The 16,352-nt window shown below is 40.5% G+C and overlaps 1 protein-coding gene across 1 annotated transcript; it reads right to left on the bottom strand.

Moving 5' to 3' along the window:
- Nucleotides 1-7,155: 7,155 nt before the first annotated feature.
- Nucleotides 7,156-15,411, bottom strand: MARVELD2 (MARVEL domain containing 2). Its single transcript, XM_032206771.1, has 6 exons — nt 14,383-15,411; nt 12,731-12,763; nt 11,570-11,703; nt 10,780-10,951; nt 10,312-10,362; nt 7,156-9,427 (listed from the first exon to the last, which is right to left on the bottom strand). Exons 1-6 carry the CDS (start codon nt 15,409-15,411, stop codon nt 9,311-9,313), a joined length of 1,536 nt encoding a protein of 511 aa, XP_032062662.1. The 3' UTR covers nt 7,156-9,310.
- Between the last annotated feature and the right edge of the window lie 941 nt (nt 15,412-16,352).

Below are 16,352 nucleotides of genomic sequence, written 5' to 3'. Positions count from 1 at the left end.
CCGTCCCACGGGGTCCATCCATCCATGCCCCAGGAGCAAACTGCTCCAGCATGGGTCCCCCATGGGTGGGCGGCAGCTCCCCCCAGACCCCCTGCTCCTGCGTGGGCTCCTCTCCACGGGCTGGGGCCTGCTCCTGCAGGGGCTCTCCATGGGCCGCAGCCTCCTCCAGGCCACATCCACCTGCTCCAGTGGGGGCTCCTCCACCCATGGGGGGGCTGCAGCGTGGAGATCTGCTCCATGTGGGACCCATGGGCTGCAGGGGGACAGCCTGCTCCTCCAGGGGCCTCTCCCTGCACAGGCCACAGGGGAACTGCTGCTGCCTGCCTGCAGCACCTCCTGCCCTCCTGCTGCACTGCCCGTGGGGGCTGCAGGGCTGGCTCTCAGCCCTCTCACCCAGCTGCTGTTGCAGGAAAGTTCTTTCTCTTCCTTAAATCTCTTCTCCAAGAGGCACAAACATCACTTACTGGCTTGGCTCCGGTCAGCAGTGGGTCCGTTTGGAGCCAGCTGAAACTGTCCCTTATCTAACATGGGGCAGCTTCACAGAGGCCACCTGTGCAGCCCCCCTGCTGCCAAAACCTTGCCATGTACAGCCAGTACAACAGCCAACTCCCAGTTGCATTCCAAAAGCACGCTGCGATGTTGAGATTCCGCAGCACGGGTATGCTTTTTGCTCCCATGTTAATTGCACATGATGTAGCTGTTCACTACTTACTATTTAAAACCCCAGTCCCTGTCCCTGTCTGGTTTTAAAAATGTGAGTACCAGCTGATTTCTCTCATTCCCAAAATGCCAGTTCTCTTCTGCTTGTAAGAAATACAGCCCATTGTATATTTAAGCTTCTCTTTGTTAAGTGAATGGAGGCAGTTTAGTGATGATCTGCTGCTGCTGCTGCTTAGAGACCTCCTTCAGACCACCCATCTCACTGGAAGCAGGAAAGTAAAAGTTTTTTTTTCAAGGACTGTAGTATTCTGTGTGGAGTTTCTTATGTGTTACTCATTTAGTAGCAGGTAATTTCACAATGAAGCATTTGTGTTGGAACACAAGTGGAAATATACATTTTTATGAAATTAAAACTGGATTTTTGGGTGTTACTCTTCTGCCAAATGTGGTAGAAACAGTCCAAAGTACTGAGAAGTGAAAGTACTGAGAAGTTGCACACAATTGCTCTTATACTATGTGATCCATTGGAAACTAGTCTCAAGTTGATACTCAGCCAGATGACAGTGAGGATTAGCAAGGTGAACAACTCAAGTGGCTTTGGGAGTATCGGGTTGTGAACTGGGTGGATGGAGGGTTGGGCAGTAATTACGTTACTTGACCTTCAGCCATCTAGCGTTCCTCTGAATGGTTCTGGCAGGAATTTTCTCAGGGAGAGCAGAAACATATTTTGATATAGCATCCCTTATCTTTAATGAGATTTGTTTATTTGTTTATTGGGTGGTCCTTTAGGCACCCAGGAGTTGGACTCAACGATCCTTTTCAACTCACATATTCTATGATCCTATTATCATTCAAGTTTCTTTTACATTTATCATTTGTCTCTTTTGCAAGCATACAATTAACTCCAAGGGCCGGGATAATGGTTAAAGAGACTGAATGATAGAAGAAAACCTCTTCAGTTCATATCCAACAGCTGTTGACATCACAGATTACAGCAGAAGTGCTTTTAGATATTGATTAATGTACTGGTCATGATACTGAACTGGATTAGTTCTAACCATACATACCAATGTGACCTTGAAAAGGTTTATTTTTTGTCTATAAATACCATAGTGGTACACCAGAAGATGGTGTAATGTAGGAGGAATTAGAGATGAAAACTTCCTAAAGCTTTTTATTTTCACTTGCTTTTCAAGACAGGACAACAGACTATTTCATTTTACAGCCTTGATATTCCATTGTTTGCACAAAACTCTGTCAAGACACAAACTACCAAGAAACAACCTGTCACAGTTTTAACATCCAGTAGAAAAACTGTGTTCTTGTCTCATAGATAGGTCCAAGAGGGACTTTTAATATACTCTCTAAAGAAGAAATTTGAAGCCCTTGTAATAGTGATTATCTTCATAGGCAGACAGAAGATTTTGTTTGTGCTACTCACACTGAAAAGGCACTGTTTTGTTTACAAGAGTTGACTAACCACCTTTTACAACTACTGTAGTATAGGTTTTAAAACCACGTTTAACAATGTGGCAAACCATTGACAAAAAAAAATCTGCAGTAGTATCACATCAGTTGATGACCAGTGAAGCACAACATAGTCCCTACACTACAACAGCACTAGTTAGAGAATGATGTGTTTAAATAAATGTGTTTTCATCTGTATGAATTCATGTCACATTGCTTGAGAAGACATGGCTGCTGTGCTGCTGTAGGATGGATTGGCCTTTGTGGAGATGAAGCAGCAGGGAAAAACACACATACAAGATCAGAAGTGAACAAGGTGACAGATTTGTTATCAGAACATATTCAGTAATAGAAAAACTGGATAAAAATTATGAAACATTAAACATCTGAAATCTGTTGTGAAAATGAAAAACTACATAAATTTTATTTACACTTCCCTACATATAATTTTTATGTATCTCTGAAACAGAATGATACACAGCGGTAGAAAAAAAAATAATCACCTTAACTGCTGAATTATAGGCATAGAGGAAGAAAGCCAGTGACACCAAAGAGTACATGTGTTGTAGGAATAGGAGAGCATATGTATTTTTTTGGGACAAACAAACATATCACAGGTGCTTTACATGTTCCAGTAATTTCACAAGGTCTAAACCTATACTTAAAATCTCCTAGTGTGGATTCTGAATACATCTGAATATGTCTGAAATTATTTGCTGGAATGAAAATTACATGCAGTTTTAAAAGCTTGCATGTGTTTGATTTACCACAAGACAAGTGAAAAGAAATAGTAATTACGTAAAAGCGTGTTGTTTCATGCATAAAAACAGTTGGAAATCTTTTCAGATTGACATAAAAAGTACAAAAGTAAATAATTAGTTTCAGGCAGTTTGATGTTTCATGATTATGTTTTGCTTGTACCTATAATAATTATGAGCAGCATCGATCCATCTTAGAGGCAGCACACAATAAAAGATACATGTAAGGAGGTTTGGTGGAAGAGGGAATTATGTAAAAACAAAACAGTTCTATCTGACAAATTGTAAGAATTTATAAACTAAATTGTTTAAGTGTAGTTTACAGAACTACCAAGCTACTTAAAACAAACAAACAAACAAAACTACTGCATAAAACATGCACTAGTTAGCACATCTTTGAGAAAGTGGGAACTGGAGACCTATCTGCAGATGAACAAGCAGCCAATATACAGCAGTGAAGCCTTTTGTAAGGCTCTGTGCATGGTATTAGAAATGGTACTATGCACTATTTTTTGGGACCTCCAACCTGAAAAACTGTTTCTCCTACTCTAATTTCAGGATTACCTGAACTGCAAAAACTGGAATCCAAGTAAGAAACAGCAGCAGCAAAGCCAAGCAACAGTCCTTACGTGAATGAGCACTTAACATGATTATTCTTAATATCAGTATTGAATTTCTGAAAGAAGCACAACTACTTTACAGCCAGTGTACTGACCTTTATACCAGTTAATAGATGTTTTCAAGTATAGTTTGAAATTCAAGTGTGGTTGTTAAAAAAGCATGTCGTATCAGTAATAAATACATTATTAAAAAAAAAAATGTATAATCCTAAATGAAACAGATCTGAAAGCCCTAAATAAGACTAACTTGTTTTTTTCCAGGTTTTCTTTCTTTGTTTCTTGTTCCACCCCTAACTCAAGTATTCAGCATTCAAATCCTCTACAAATATTAGTTTACTTATTAATATACTAAAAGCTGAGCAGCTATTTCTACAAATTCAAACCCTTTCAGGTTTGCAGAATCAATTGATCAACAGGAAGATTTTACTCTATACATTGTCATCGGTGAAAAACTATATTGTTACAGCACACTTATTCATTACTTTGATCCAATGTGCTGTAGGTGGGTAATACAAATAGGTAGACTTAAGTTACCAAGAATTTTGTAAGCATCATAATGAAGCACAGATTGTTTTAGCCAACAGCTCTGCAGAGCAATCACAGTTTTACTGGATACAGTGGAAACATGCCAAAACTGGCTTTGACCTCTTGAATTACAGGAAAGTCACCAAGCATCCGTTTCTAAGGGGTGTCACTCTGCATCCAAGTAAAACAACAAATGAGGAAGATAATGTTTAAACAAAAGTAGTATTTCCTTAAACAGGAGCAGGGAACTTAGCAAAACTTACCATTTCAGTATCTTTCAGACTGCAGCATTTATCAGGAGCAATTTATAAATACACAGGAAACAGATGAGAAAGAAATTGGCTTTCAATTAAAGCAAACCTGGGAAAAATCTATGACATCTAAAAGGAAAACAATGAAAACTACTTACAATTAAAAACAAACAAACAAACAAAAAAACTTAATTTTAATAAGTTAATATAAGCTAGTATGTAGTTGTAACTTGATCTACTCCCACTAGGTCACACACCATCCTTTCTTAAGAAGGAAAAAGTCCAATTTATAAATTGTCAACATGAAAAGACAGGTGCAAGCTAACAATTCTAGCAGAAATAGGGAGAAATTATGCTTTTTTTCAGAACAAGGATACTTTTTATTATCAAGGCAAAGAATTTTAATTCTGGACAGGAATGCATCTTTCAGATGAAAGACATCTATCAGATTATGATAGTCCAAATGTTTCAAATCCCATAACAATTTTGAAATGAACTAACTAAAAATTCAAATCCATACCCATTTGGTTTTTCATTAGCACCAGTATCTTTAGTTGCTATGTTGTCATTAAAGCCAATTGGCCCTACTATGTGATGCAAACTCTTGTGTATATTTGTTAGACAGTGCTAAAGGTACAAATTAGCAAAGAGTTTATGAATACTGCCCCTTTCAAACTTAAGTCCAGTTAGAAAACTCTTATGTTCCTGGAAACTGCAGGTCTCTTGGACATTTGCCTTTGTGGATCTGCAGAGACAGGTGAGCATTTTCTCAGACGAAGACTGAAGCATAGAAGGTCTTCCTACATGAACTCATTGTCTGAGATAGACCCTATGTGAAAATGCATGCTGAATGTTTGCTATGTATAGCAATATTACGTGTTAAGACTCAAATAAATGATAACCACCTTCTGCAAAAAACCCAGTCACACTAGTAAGGTCACATAGCAGACTCTTTACATGTACATTTAGCCATGTAGATTAACAAAGTCAGGAGTAAAGAGACTGCATAGAGAGATCTAGGTGATAATCATCTAGTAAATACAGTTTACATACAGTTTCTCTGTTCTTTAAGGGTATCAAGATATCACTTTCAATGATTGCAACTAATTTTCAGTAAATTTACTCCACGTTTCTATCTTGTATTTGTTTGGCTTCAACTCCCAGCCATTAGTTATTTCACTAATCTTGATTTCTCCAAGAGATTAGAATGTCTTTGTTTCTATTTTGGCAGTCAGAGCACTGTAGCCAAGTTTCTCTTCAGTCGTCCTTTGATAGGTTAGATCAAAACCAGCTCACCAATTGCATACACCGAAACTGCCTGCTTAGCAACCTTTGGCCTTGTGACAGACTCAGGATTGAGCAAGCGATTTACACAAAGGTCGTAGTGTTGCCCTGCCGGATTTCATAAGGTGTGAAGGTAAACGCCTTCTCCTGTGGCACCTTGCTAGGAACAGTGGAGAGAGCCACACTCAACTGTCTCTGCTGAGCTTTTTCCCTTTTTCTAGTACTGTGTGCCCTTTTCCCTACCTATTTGTTGGGAAATCAGCAGGAAGAGAAGCATGATGTTTCTGGAAAGGGTATGCAGAAACACTGTCTGAGGGTCCAGAAGCCAGTTTCCCAGAGACTGAAACTGAAACCACTTTCAAGGGGAGGCTGAAGATGCATCTCAGTGTTCCTATGTGAGAAAGGCCAACTAAGCATGCAGACAATCTTCTGTAAGGCCTTGATATGGTCTGTCCTCCACAACAATCTTGCATTTAGACTGGTGAGATACAGATTTGTTAGACTGCAGTATTTCAGTACTTAAAGGGGGCTTATAAAAAAGATGGAGAACAACTTCTGGTTGTGCAGGTAACTATAGGACAAGGGGGAATGGTTTCACACTAAAAGAGGAGAGATTTAGATTAGAGGTTAGGAGGAAATTCTTCACTCAGAGCATGGTGAGGCAGTGGCAAAGGCTGCTCCGAGAGGTTGTGGATGCCCCATTCCTGGAGGTATTCAAGACCAGGTTGGATAGGGCTTTGGGCAACCTGTTCTGGTGGGAGGTGTCCCTGCCTATGGCATGGGGATTGGAGATGGTCTTTAAGGTCCCTTCCAACCGGAGACATTCTACAATTCTACAATTGCAATACTTCAATATACACAGGGAGTTTATCAGAAAGATGGAGCTAGACATTTTAACTGTAGTGACAGGACAAAAGGTAATTGTTTTAAATTGGAAAAAAAAAGGTTAGATTTAGATTAGACATACGAAGAAATTCTTTACTATGAGGGAGATTAGATACATGTCCTGGTTTCAGTTAGAACAGAATTAATTTTCTTCCTAGTAGCTGGTGGAATGCTGTGTTTTGGCTTAGGATGAGAAGAGTGCTGATAACACCCCGATGCTTTAATTGTTGCAGAGCAGTGCTTATACCAAGCCAAGGACATCTCAGCCTTTTGCTCTGTCCTGCCAACAGGCAGGCTGGGGGTGCAGTAAGAGCTGGGAGGGGACAGACACAGGACAGGTGACCCAAACTAGCCAAAGGGGTATTCCATACCATCTGACGTCATGCTAAACAATATATAGGGGTGGCTAGCCGGGGGGAGGGGGCCGGACTGCTCGGGGTTAAGCTGGGCATCGGTCAGCGAGTGATGAGCAATTGCATTGTGCATCACTTGTTTGTACATATAATTATTACTTTCCTATTATCACCATTATTGTTATTATTGTTATTATTATTTTGTTATTATTATTTTCCTGTCTTATTAAACTGTCTTTATCTCAACTCACGGGCTTCACTTGCCATTTCTCTCCCCCGTCCCAGAGAGGGAGGGGGGAGGGTGAGCGAACGGCTGCGTGGTGTTTAGCTGCCAGCCGGGTTAAACCACGACAATACAGGAGCAGGTTGCCCTGGGAAGTTGTTGATGCCCCTTCCACCAGGTTGGGTGGGGCTTTTCACAACCCGTGGTGGTGGACTAGATGATCTTTAAAGGTCTCTACCAACCCAAACCATTCTATGATTCCCCAGAAAACAAAGTCAGCTTCTTTTTTAGCGTTTTATAAACATCAGTTGATCCTTAAACTTCAATTAGTCATCTTCTGGTACTGACACAAAGCTCAGAATTTCCACTGAGAGCAACAAGAAGTCTGAGTGTACAGTGAAAGGGCATTAGATTGCAGTCTTTGACAAGGAGCTTACAAACAGAAGTTAATTTTTTAACATATGTAAAGCACAATAGGTGTAAAACACTTGGCCTAGCTCCTTTATAAGGTAGAAAGGTTTCCTCCTAGTTGAAAAGGAGAGCTACCTGGAGAAGAGACAATTGAGACAAGTAGGAGAACAAAGTATAACACTTACTGCTGTCTGACCTCAGGCTGACAGAAATACTGAAAGACTGTTCAGGTGGATCAGACTGAAGTTTTTTCAAATGAAGAGGTGCCAAGTTTTCTAACTCTCTCTGTTCCCATAGTGTCTTGTGTTATTTACTTCATCCACTAAAACTCATGGAATTTAAGTGGCTGATAAAACTGGAATGTCAACTTCAAAAATATGAATGTGAGTTTGCAGCCATCATGATTGCATCATAAATGATAAGGGCTCAAAACTCAAAAGGGAATTAACGCTCAGAGAGAGGTATAGCAATGCACTTCCAACAATTACAATTGTGGCTACACCAGCACTACCATCACTGTTCAAAACTGGAAACGGCTTTCCTACACCTTCCCATTGCATTAATGCCAAAGTTGAAACCTTTTCTTTTGAAGAAAACACAATCAGTAAAACAAGTATTAAAATAACCTTAAGCAGAGCACCTCCTTTCCAACCAAATGCCTTTATGAACAATAGAATAACATGGTTACACTGCCTTTTTTTTTTAATTAAAATGTATTTAAGAAAAGTCAAATTGCAGGTATAGAAAACTGTACAAAGAAACTACCAATGCTTCTAACAATTTCACTAAGTAAAAAAGTAAACAAAGATGTGAAAAAAGCATACAAAGAAGAGAATTCGCTAGCTCGTGGAAAGATTTGCATATACAAACCTGTATCTCCAAGACACAATATGAAAACGTATGCTTTAGAAAATACACAAAACATCCTACCTGCCCTTATAAAAGATGCTAGTAATTTATACTTCAAATGGGAAACAATTTAATTCTCCGAATAATGAGTTCTCAAACACTTGCACCAAGGTAATCTTAAAACTTGTCCAAAACAAAAAGTCCTGTATCTTGCAGACAAAGAAAATGAGTGTTTTCCTTTTCTTTAAGGCCATGGAAACCTACTAAGACAAACCCTAAAATATATGTAGAGAACACTAGCAATGCTAGTGGACCACTAAACATGATTCCAACTCTGTACCTCTCTTCCCTTAAGGCCACATATTTGCTGTGTCATCTTGACAGAGGAGCATAGGAAACAAAACACAACCCAGCATACAATTATTGCTTAAACAGGAACTTATTCTGCATCCCTTATTAGGTGAAATTCCAGATAACTTCTGACATACAGCAGAGAATTTGAAAATACAGGAGTCTTATAAAACTGATTTCCTACTTTCTAAGTAGAAAACAAGTCTATAGAGTACTTCTGTGTCATGAATTACTCTGCCAAACCCCAGCCACGAGGAACAGCTCAACTCTTTCTGATACCATTAAGATGTCATCTATACATAAAATCTGAAATTGTTACAGCATTTATATACACACTCTTGATACAGTATTTAGAACTGCTTTTTTTAGTGGACTCTGCAGATACAGTATTTTCAGATAAAGTATGCACCCTTAAGAGGCCAGGTTGTGTACTGGCTGATGACAGCATAATGTTAACACTGGTATTCTAAACATATCTGACAGCTTCTTTACATGGATTTATAACTGATCTGCATACAAAACCTGACCATAACATACAATATCTAAATAAGTGACAAAATGATTAGGCAGTTATCCCCGTAGAAAGTGTACAGTTCTGAAAGTAAATAAATATTTTAAAATATGCATATTGATTTAAAAACCAGAAAGTAGTATCCCCGAGGTCAAGGCACTGCTATATTTGTACATTCCAATTCATAACTTTATCATAGTCCTGAATTCGTTGTTTTATGTGAGAAAGCTTATTCTTGAGGTATTCACAACGCTCCTTTTTCTCCAAAAATGCAGGATCCTGCCAAAAATACACAAACCCTTATATTAATATTCATGTTTTCAGTTTCATCCAAAAGTAGTCTATTACAGTGATGTTCTTGATTAAGGACATTATACAATTATTCTCCAAAATCATATTCTTTCTTATTTCCTTCCTGTTTCCCGTTCCTTTGTGAAGGGCTGCAGGAAGAAGTTCTGCTTTAATGAGCTGTAGCTACACAGTAAACAAAGCAGCTTTTAAACAGAAATCTCTATGTATAAGTGACATTCTACTACATAATTTTATGCATGTGTTCTGGTATGTCTAATAAGCCCCTTTCCCAAAAGAGCAATGAAACTTAGCATGGACACAAAATTTGAATTTTATGAGAAAAAAAGGGTACTTTTAATGTATGACTTTTTTTAATAGAATACTGCTGGCATTTGAAAATGACAAAGTGAAACTTTTTGGACCACAATGGAAATTATTTTTGGAAGTCCACTTTAATTTCATGCCACAAAGAAAACACAAAACTTCTTTTGAAGGCTAAGACTATCTTTTCTGTTAATGTATCTGTAGTCTGTGCCAGCTAGTGAATGTATATGAACTGGATCCCAAAGACTAAGTAGTCCTCTGAAAGGACTCTGGAATATTAATAGATGAGATGTACTCTTAGAAGACTGAAACCCTCAAAAGTGTTTTCTTCCACATCTGACTAGTAAAATCATTAGTATCAAAACAGGTTGTTGACATGAATGAAGTGGGTAGTATGCTACAGTTTTAAAAGACAAAATATACAAAGCCCTGTAATTGCTAGGGTTACCCTGAACTAGCAAACTGTACCTAGTATCAGAAATGCTGATATTTACATTCTCTTTGCTATTCTTTAGATTCTTGAGCAATGTAAAGCTGAAATCACTCACATTTTTCTTTTTCTTGTATTCTTGCAGAACTTTTGATATCCTTTCCTGTTCCTAAGAAGAGAGACCACACATTTTTAAACACATTGAGTACACTCCTAATCTTCTTGTAAATTCTACAAGATACTTGTCAGAAGTCAATCTCTCAGTTGATGAGATTTATTGATTTATTTTAGTTGTACATTCTGAACTTGGGAAATAGTGAAAATAATTAATTTACTCCAACTTAAAAGCTGATAGCATGAAAATACTTTGGAAAAAACAAACAAACAAACAAACACACACCAATACAATCTAATTGCAACTTAGCAGCCTTGACTGATGACCAAACAAGAAAGAACATATTTGGGGAAAACTGTCTCTCCTACTGAGCCATTGCCAGTATTACTAGATGTTGTGCCCAAAGAAAGTCAGTCAGAATCTGCTTAATATTACCTGTGCTTTCCATAAGCCCACTTCACAGGTACTTACGTATATACTTCCAGGATGATGAGGAAGCTGTCTCATCAATGCATCCAGCTCATCAAACTTTTTTAATACAGCATTAACTTCCGCAGACAGTTCTTTATACTCGGCAAACTGATCATTGAATACTGCTTTGTACCGGTCTCGCATTTCATTTGTTTGAATTGCTGGGTATTTCCTTCAGAAAAAGGATTTTCAAGAACTAGTATTAGACATATGACTTCAAAAAACACACAGACCCTTGACATCAATATAGTATTCCTGTATTGACTGCTAATTTTGTAACCTGCTGAAATTTTCATGTATGCAAAGCATTGAAAGGTATGACAAATAGTCATACCTTTTATCGATTTATCGATATTATTTTTAGACGATAAATCGATTTATCGTCTCATACTTGACCATGTAAAGGCCTGCTCTTTAAAAGGGAGTATATTATCAATTTAGCACTAGAGTAAGTAGAAGATCAGTCAGTTTTCAGTGGCTAAAAAGTAATTTCCCACATATGTGGTAATTTCCCACCCTATGTGGTGGTACTTACACTCTAGTAATTATTCTACACGTTAGATTATAACTTGTTCTAACATTTTGGTTGTGTTTGGGGATTTGTTTGTTTTTAAAAGTCCAGATTCCTTGTTTACATTGCTGTGTCTACAGCATTGATAAAGAATTATGAGTTCCCACAGTATACACAGCATGACACAGAAAACATGAATATATATATGAGAAATATTGAGTGAAAAACATCATCTGAGTATTCTCCATTATGTTCTTTTATCAAAGTCAAGACACTTACGCTAAATAGTCTGGCATCACTATAGGTTTAGGAATGTGTCCTGCAGGTATATGACCATTAAGTAGCTCCTGTTTCCTTTCCACTGATTTAAGCTGACTGTAATTGGCCTCTTCTCTTGGTCCATCACTGTCATACTAAGTTTTAAAAGGAAAAAAAAAATTAGTTCCAAATAGAAAGTCAGCTGTCCTTCAAATGCAATATAACAAACTCCATAAAGTAACCAATTAATGTGAAGTATCCGATTAATATGAAGACATTAATAAGAGAACTGAACAGCAGTACATTCTTTACAACCTTTACTATAATGAGAAAATTAGGAAAGAGTTACAGTAATGCTTCTCGTATAGTAACTGGACTTTCCTCTTCCCCTTGCATAATATTCTACAGTTTATCCCTTAATCCAGAAATAATAGCTCATGGAGTCGTTGCAGAAGACGTTAAAAAAAAAAAAAAAAAGTCTTCTGATTCAGTACTGAAGTAAGCAACAGAGAAGACAGTGGTGGGAAATTCACAGTATCTACTGGAAGACATTTAGGACTGAAAGAAACACCAGAAGTTCTCTGGGAATCATCAACATCTTTTGTAGTAAGATCCCATTCAAACTCTGTAGTATATGCACCTGCTTCTTTCTGCAGCAGAAGCACTAAAATCCTCTTTTTTGCTGATATTTCAAAGTTTGCAAAGGGGACTTGAAGCAGTCTTAGAGTCACAGAAGCAAACTGAAGTTACAGAGCACCTACTACTGTGCTTCCACTGGCTACTCTCCAATCTAAGTAAGCAACCAGGAGGGAAAAAAATCCCTAAAACGTGCAATGCATCAGACACTCTGCTGTTACAGGTAAGTCTGCAAAACTCTATGATAAGTGCTATAGAACTTGTCACTTCATGAAAGAGAGTAAGGTCACATACAGAAACAGACATTAGATTTTCTGTCTACAGTAAATTTTATAACCTAGACTAACGAGCGATAACTTCTTCACAAGCTTCTTCCAAATCTTCTAGGTAGAACACCATCCCAACTACATTGAAGAATTAAACCTAATCTTTTCCTAGCCTCCTCCCCTCCCTGAATTGGTAGGTCAGCCAAAACGAAGAGTCAAAAGAAAAAGAATACACACTGAAATGCTACTAAAGAAAGAGAAAAATAAATTTCCTTCCTACCTTCTTTTCTGGTAAAGACGACTGTGTTTTCATCTATAAAACAAACAAACAAATGACAAACAAACAAAAAAACCCACGACCTTTAATGTTTTATTTTAAGTAATAATAAGATAAAAAAACAACACACAGACACTTAAACTTCTCGCCCACCCCCCAGAGTCATGCTGTACAGATCGTTATGTATTTATATTCAAGTATGAATAAATTTAGCATAAGGAATACTTTCAGATCAATTTCTTTAAAGGCTATTTAAGAATGTTGGAATTAACACAAATCACCAAAACCGACAGGATCTTCTGTAGCACAGCTGTTTGCAGCAGTGTAGAGGAAATACTCCAATCAATTGCCAATCACCTTGATTATTTCACATTCCAGCCTGTATTAACTTGCTGATACTCTGCAGTCTAGTTCATTGCCTAGCAAACACAACAGTGTGCTAACCAGTAACTCAACCAGCAGCTATTTTGCAGAGCATTCTCCAGACTAACCTCTCACCTAACCTGTATAATTGGCTTTAGAAGTATTGGCTTACAAAAAATAAAAATCTTAAATAACTAGAATAAAAGAACATTGATAATAAGAGGGAAGAATGTCTGAGCAACCTTCTATGTAATGCCAACAATCACCTCAATCTTGAAGGACATATTTGCAAATTTGTTAAAAATAAAGTTTTATCATACATCTGTAATTCACTTTTTAAAAGGGGAGCCTCAGTTTCATTGAACATGTTGGCAAAAAAAAAAAAAAAAAAAAACAGCATTAAATGAAAATGCTACAAGTCAACAAACTGCAATCATAAAGCTGATGAAACAACTTGGTATCTCTTACTAAAGTTATTTAAATACTGACCCCCAGTAAGTTAGGGTTTCACAGGTTTCACTGCAAGTTTTAAAGGTACATTAAGTTCTATTGATTTATTATTTTTTTTTTGTTGGGGCATTCACGTGAAAGAGGTTTTTACGCAGATGACTTTGAATGTTCTAGCTGATAGTGCTAGGTCTCCACTATTACAGTTTATCATTAACTAGGTGAGCACTGAAAGTTTCTAGTAGGGGCAAAGCCAGCTGCAAATGCAAGATAGTTTAATTCAAAAGATGAAATTACTTGAAATCTGAGACACCTAGATCTAGGCAGCTCTATTATTACCATTATTGCCTAGTACTGCTATATGCAAAGCTAAAAAGACAAAAAGAAGTAGCTTAGAATTTTGCTTGTAAGTCCAAATGCATATTTCATATTCTTATTGTGGCTCACGCTAGCACTTCACATGCTGAAAGCACATTCTTCAAAGAAATGCTAGGTGGCTTTAAGCCCAGCCCTACTAAAGAGCTGAACAGGCACATTGTTCATTTCTTCCTTTGTTTGGAAAACACATACCAGGAAGCAGTTCATCACCTGCTGCAGGAAGAGAACCCAGTATTCCAAAGCGAACAGAGCCCTTTCCCTACCAAAGTCAATAACAAAAAAGATTTTGGGCCAGGCATCTTCAATGCACCTTTTATTCAGTGCTCTGAGATTTGTGAAAGCCCACCCTCAAAGGCTTTGTGCTTGCTGCACACCTGATACGACCAGTCTTTGACCCAGGAAAAGATCTTGGAGCGGTGCCCGCCATGCCATACCCACCAGAGAGAAGGCGGCTGCTCAGGACCTACCTCTCGTTCCATTAACTCCCGGTGCCTCCTGGCTCCTTCGTGCCTCCACAGCTTCAGACAAACTAACGCGCTAATCAGATAGACGACCACCGTGACGAACAGGAAGATGATTGCTGCTGTCTGACCTCCTTCTATGCGGCAGAAAGAGGCGTTTATCGGCGTCTTAAAGAACTGGTAATAGCAGAGACCACCTCGGTTGATGTCGTTGACATACACTATGCCCGCCGACATGTACAGAAAGAACATGGCCACATTAATGCCAAACTCTGTTAGCGGCCACCAGTTGGAATCGAGGAGGATGGTCCGGTAGTACATCGACATGCCGAGCACCAGCAGCACGATGGTGGCTATCCACGCCACGCCGGCTACCACCAGGATGAAGGGAGTTTTGGGTCCACTGTAGTAGTAGCCTCCGTAGGTGCCACTGGCCCCGTAGCTGTAGGGCTGCGAGTACCCGAACATGTTGTACCACTCGTTGTCCTTGTGCACGTAGGCCGTCACGCAGGCGAAGACGGCGGCGCCCAGCAGCAGCTCCACCACGCCGAGGATCCTGAGCAGGCCAGCCCAGGACTTCATGTAGGCGTACCGCTGGTGGTAGGCTTCCACCCGCTCGCTGTAGGTCATGCCAGTGGGCGCATGCTGCTCCAGCGACCCCAGCGAGTCCCCGCGCAGCATGGCTTCAGCCTCCTTCCTCGACGGGCAGCTGCCCCCCGACCCTCCATAGGGCTCCCGGTAGGAGCCGGGCACCGACCGGGGCTCTGCCCGCCTGGCGCCGGGCGATGCGGGCGGCGAGCACTCCACCCCATCCGACACGTACCTGATGTCGGACGCCGTGCTGCCCCAGCCGGCCTCCCGGCCGCGCCGGCCCTTGAAGAAATTCTTCCAGGAGTCGGGCACGAAGCGCCGCACCGGCTTCAGCTCGGCCGCCCCGCCGCCGCCGCCGCCGCCGCCGGGGCCGCAGGGCGGCTGCAGGGGCAGCGGCGGCGGCGAGGAGCCGGCGGGCGGCGGGGACGAGGCGCTCCGCGACATGGCCGGCGCTCGGCGCGGCGGCGGCGGGGGAAGAGCCCCGGCACCTGCCCGCTGCGGCACCGGCCCCGGGGCTCCGCACCCTGCCCGGCCCGTCCCGTCCCGCCCCGGTGGCCTCACCTGCGGCGCCTTCCGGGCGGGCGGGACCCGAGCGGCGGAAACCCGGCGAGCCCCGAGGGGCAGCCGCAGGGAGAGCGGCCCCGGAGCAAGGAAGGTTTCCTTAAATTTACTTCTGTCGCTGTTGTACTCGCTTTTTTTTTTTTTTTTTTTTGGGTTTCTTGCATGGCTCAGGGCGGGCAGGGAGCGTCCTGTCGTTTAGTATTCAGCTCAGGAATACCAGGAATTCAGTTCAGGGGAAGCAGGGGGAACTTCTATTGATGCTGGCTTGACCTTCTAGCCCACCCAAGTAGCTAAAGGGGCACTTCAGCGCAGACAAGTATCTCTTTAGCGAATGCCATTGTAGTGCATTAATCTGTTAAATTAGTCAGTGATACTTGGTCACTCTCCTATTCCTCTGCTTTAATTCATGACTGCTTGAGCTGCGGCTGGCTGCAAGGCAGCTCACCTCCACTGCGCTGGCTCAAAGTAAAAGGGAATCCATCCTGCTCATTCTTATTTGTCCTGTTTTTCTTCAATTAAATCTGGCACGCCTGGCTCTCTGTCAACAACTACCTCAACCTTTAACCTACCAACCATGTATTACCATGAAAAAAAAAAAAAGTCTCCTGCTCTACCAACCCAGGAGCTGCTGCAGCAGGAGGGGACTGCCCACGCACCACACATGTCCCCCCATCACTTATGCTTAACAGCTGCTGGTTTCTGACTGTAATACCCTCTGTTCATCACTGCCAATTCAAGCTATATGTATTCTTTTCTCTTGTTGCTACCTTCAGTATTATGTTCCATGGCTCTGTGCCAACAGTGTTTAGTATGTATGTTGGGTT

This window comes from Aythya fuligula, chromosome Z (assembly GCF_009819795.1).
Source record: "Aythya fuligula isolate bAytFul2 chromosome Z, bAytFul2.pri, whole genome shotgun sequence".
Taxonomy (NCBI): Eukaryota; Metazoa; Chordata; class Aves; order Anseriformes; family Anatidae; genus Aythya; species Aythya fuligula.
The sequence above is the reverse complement of the archived record's forward strand: the minus strand, read 5'-3'. Positions and strand labels throughout refer to the sequence as shown.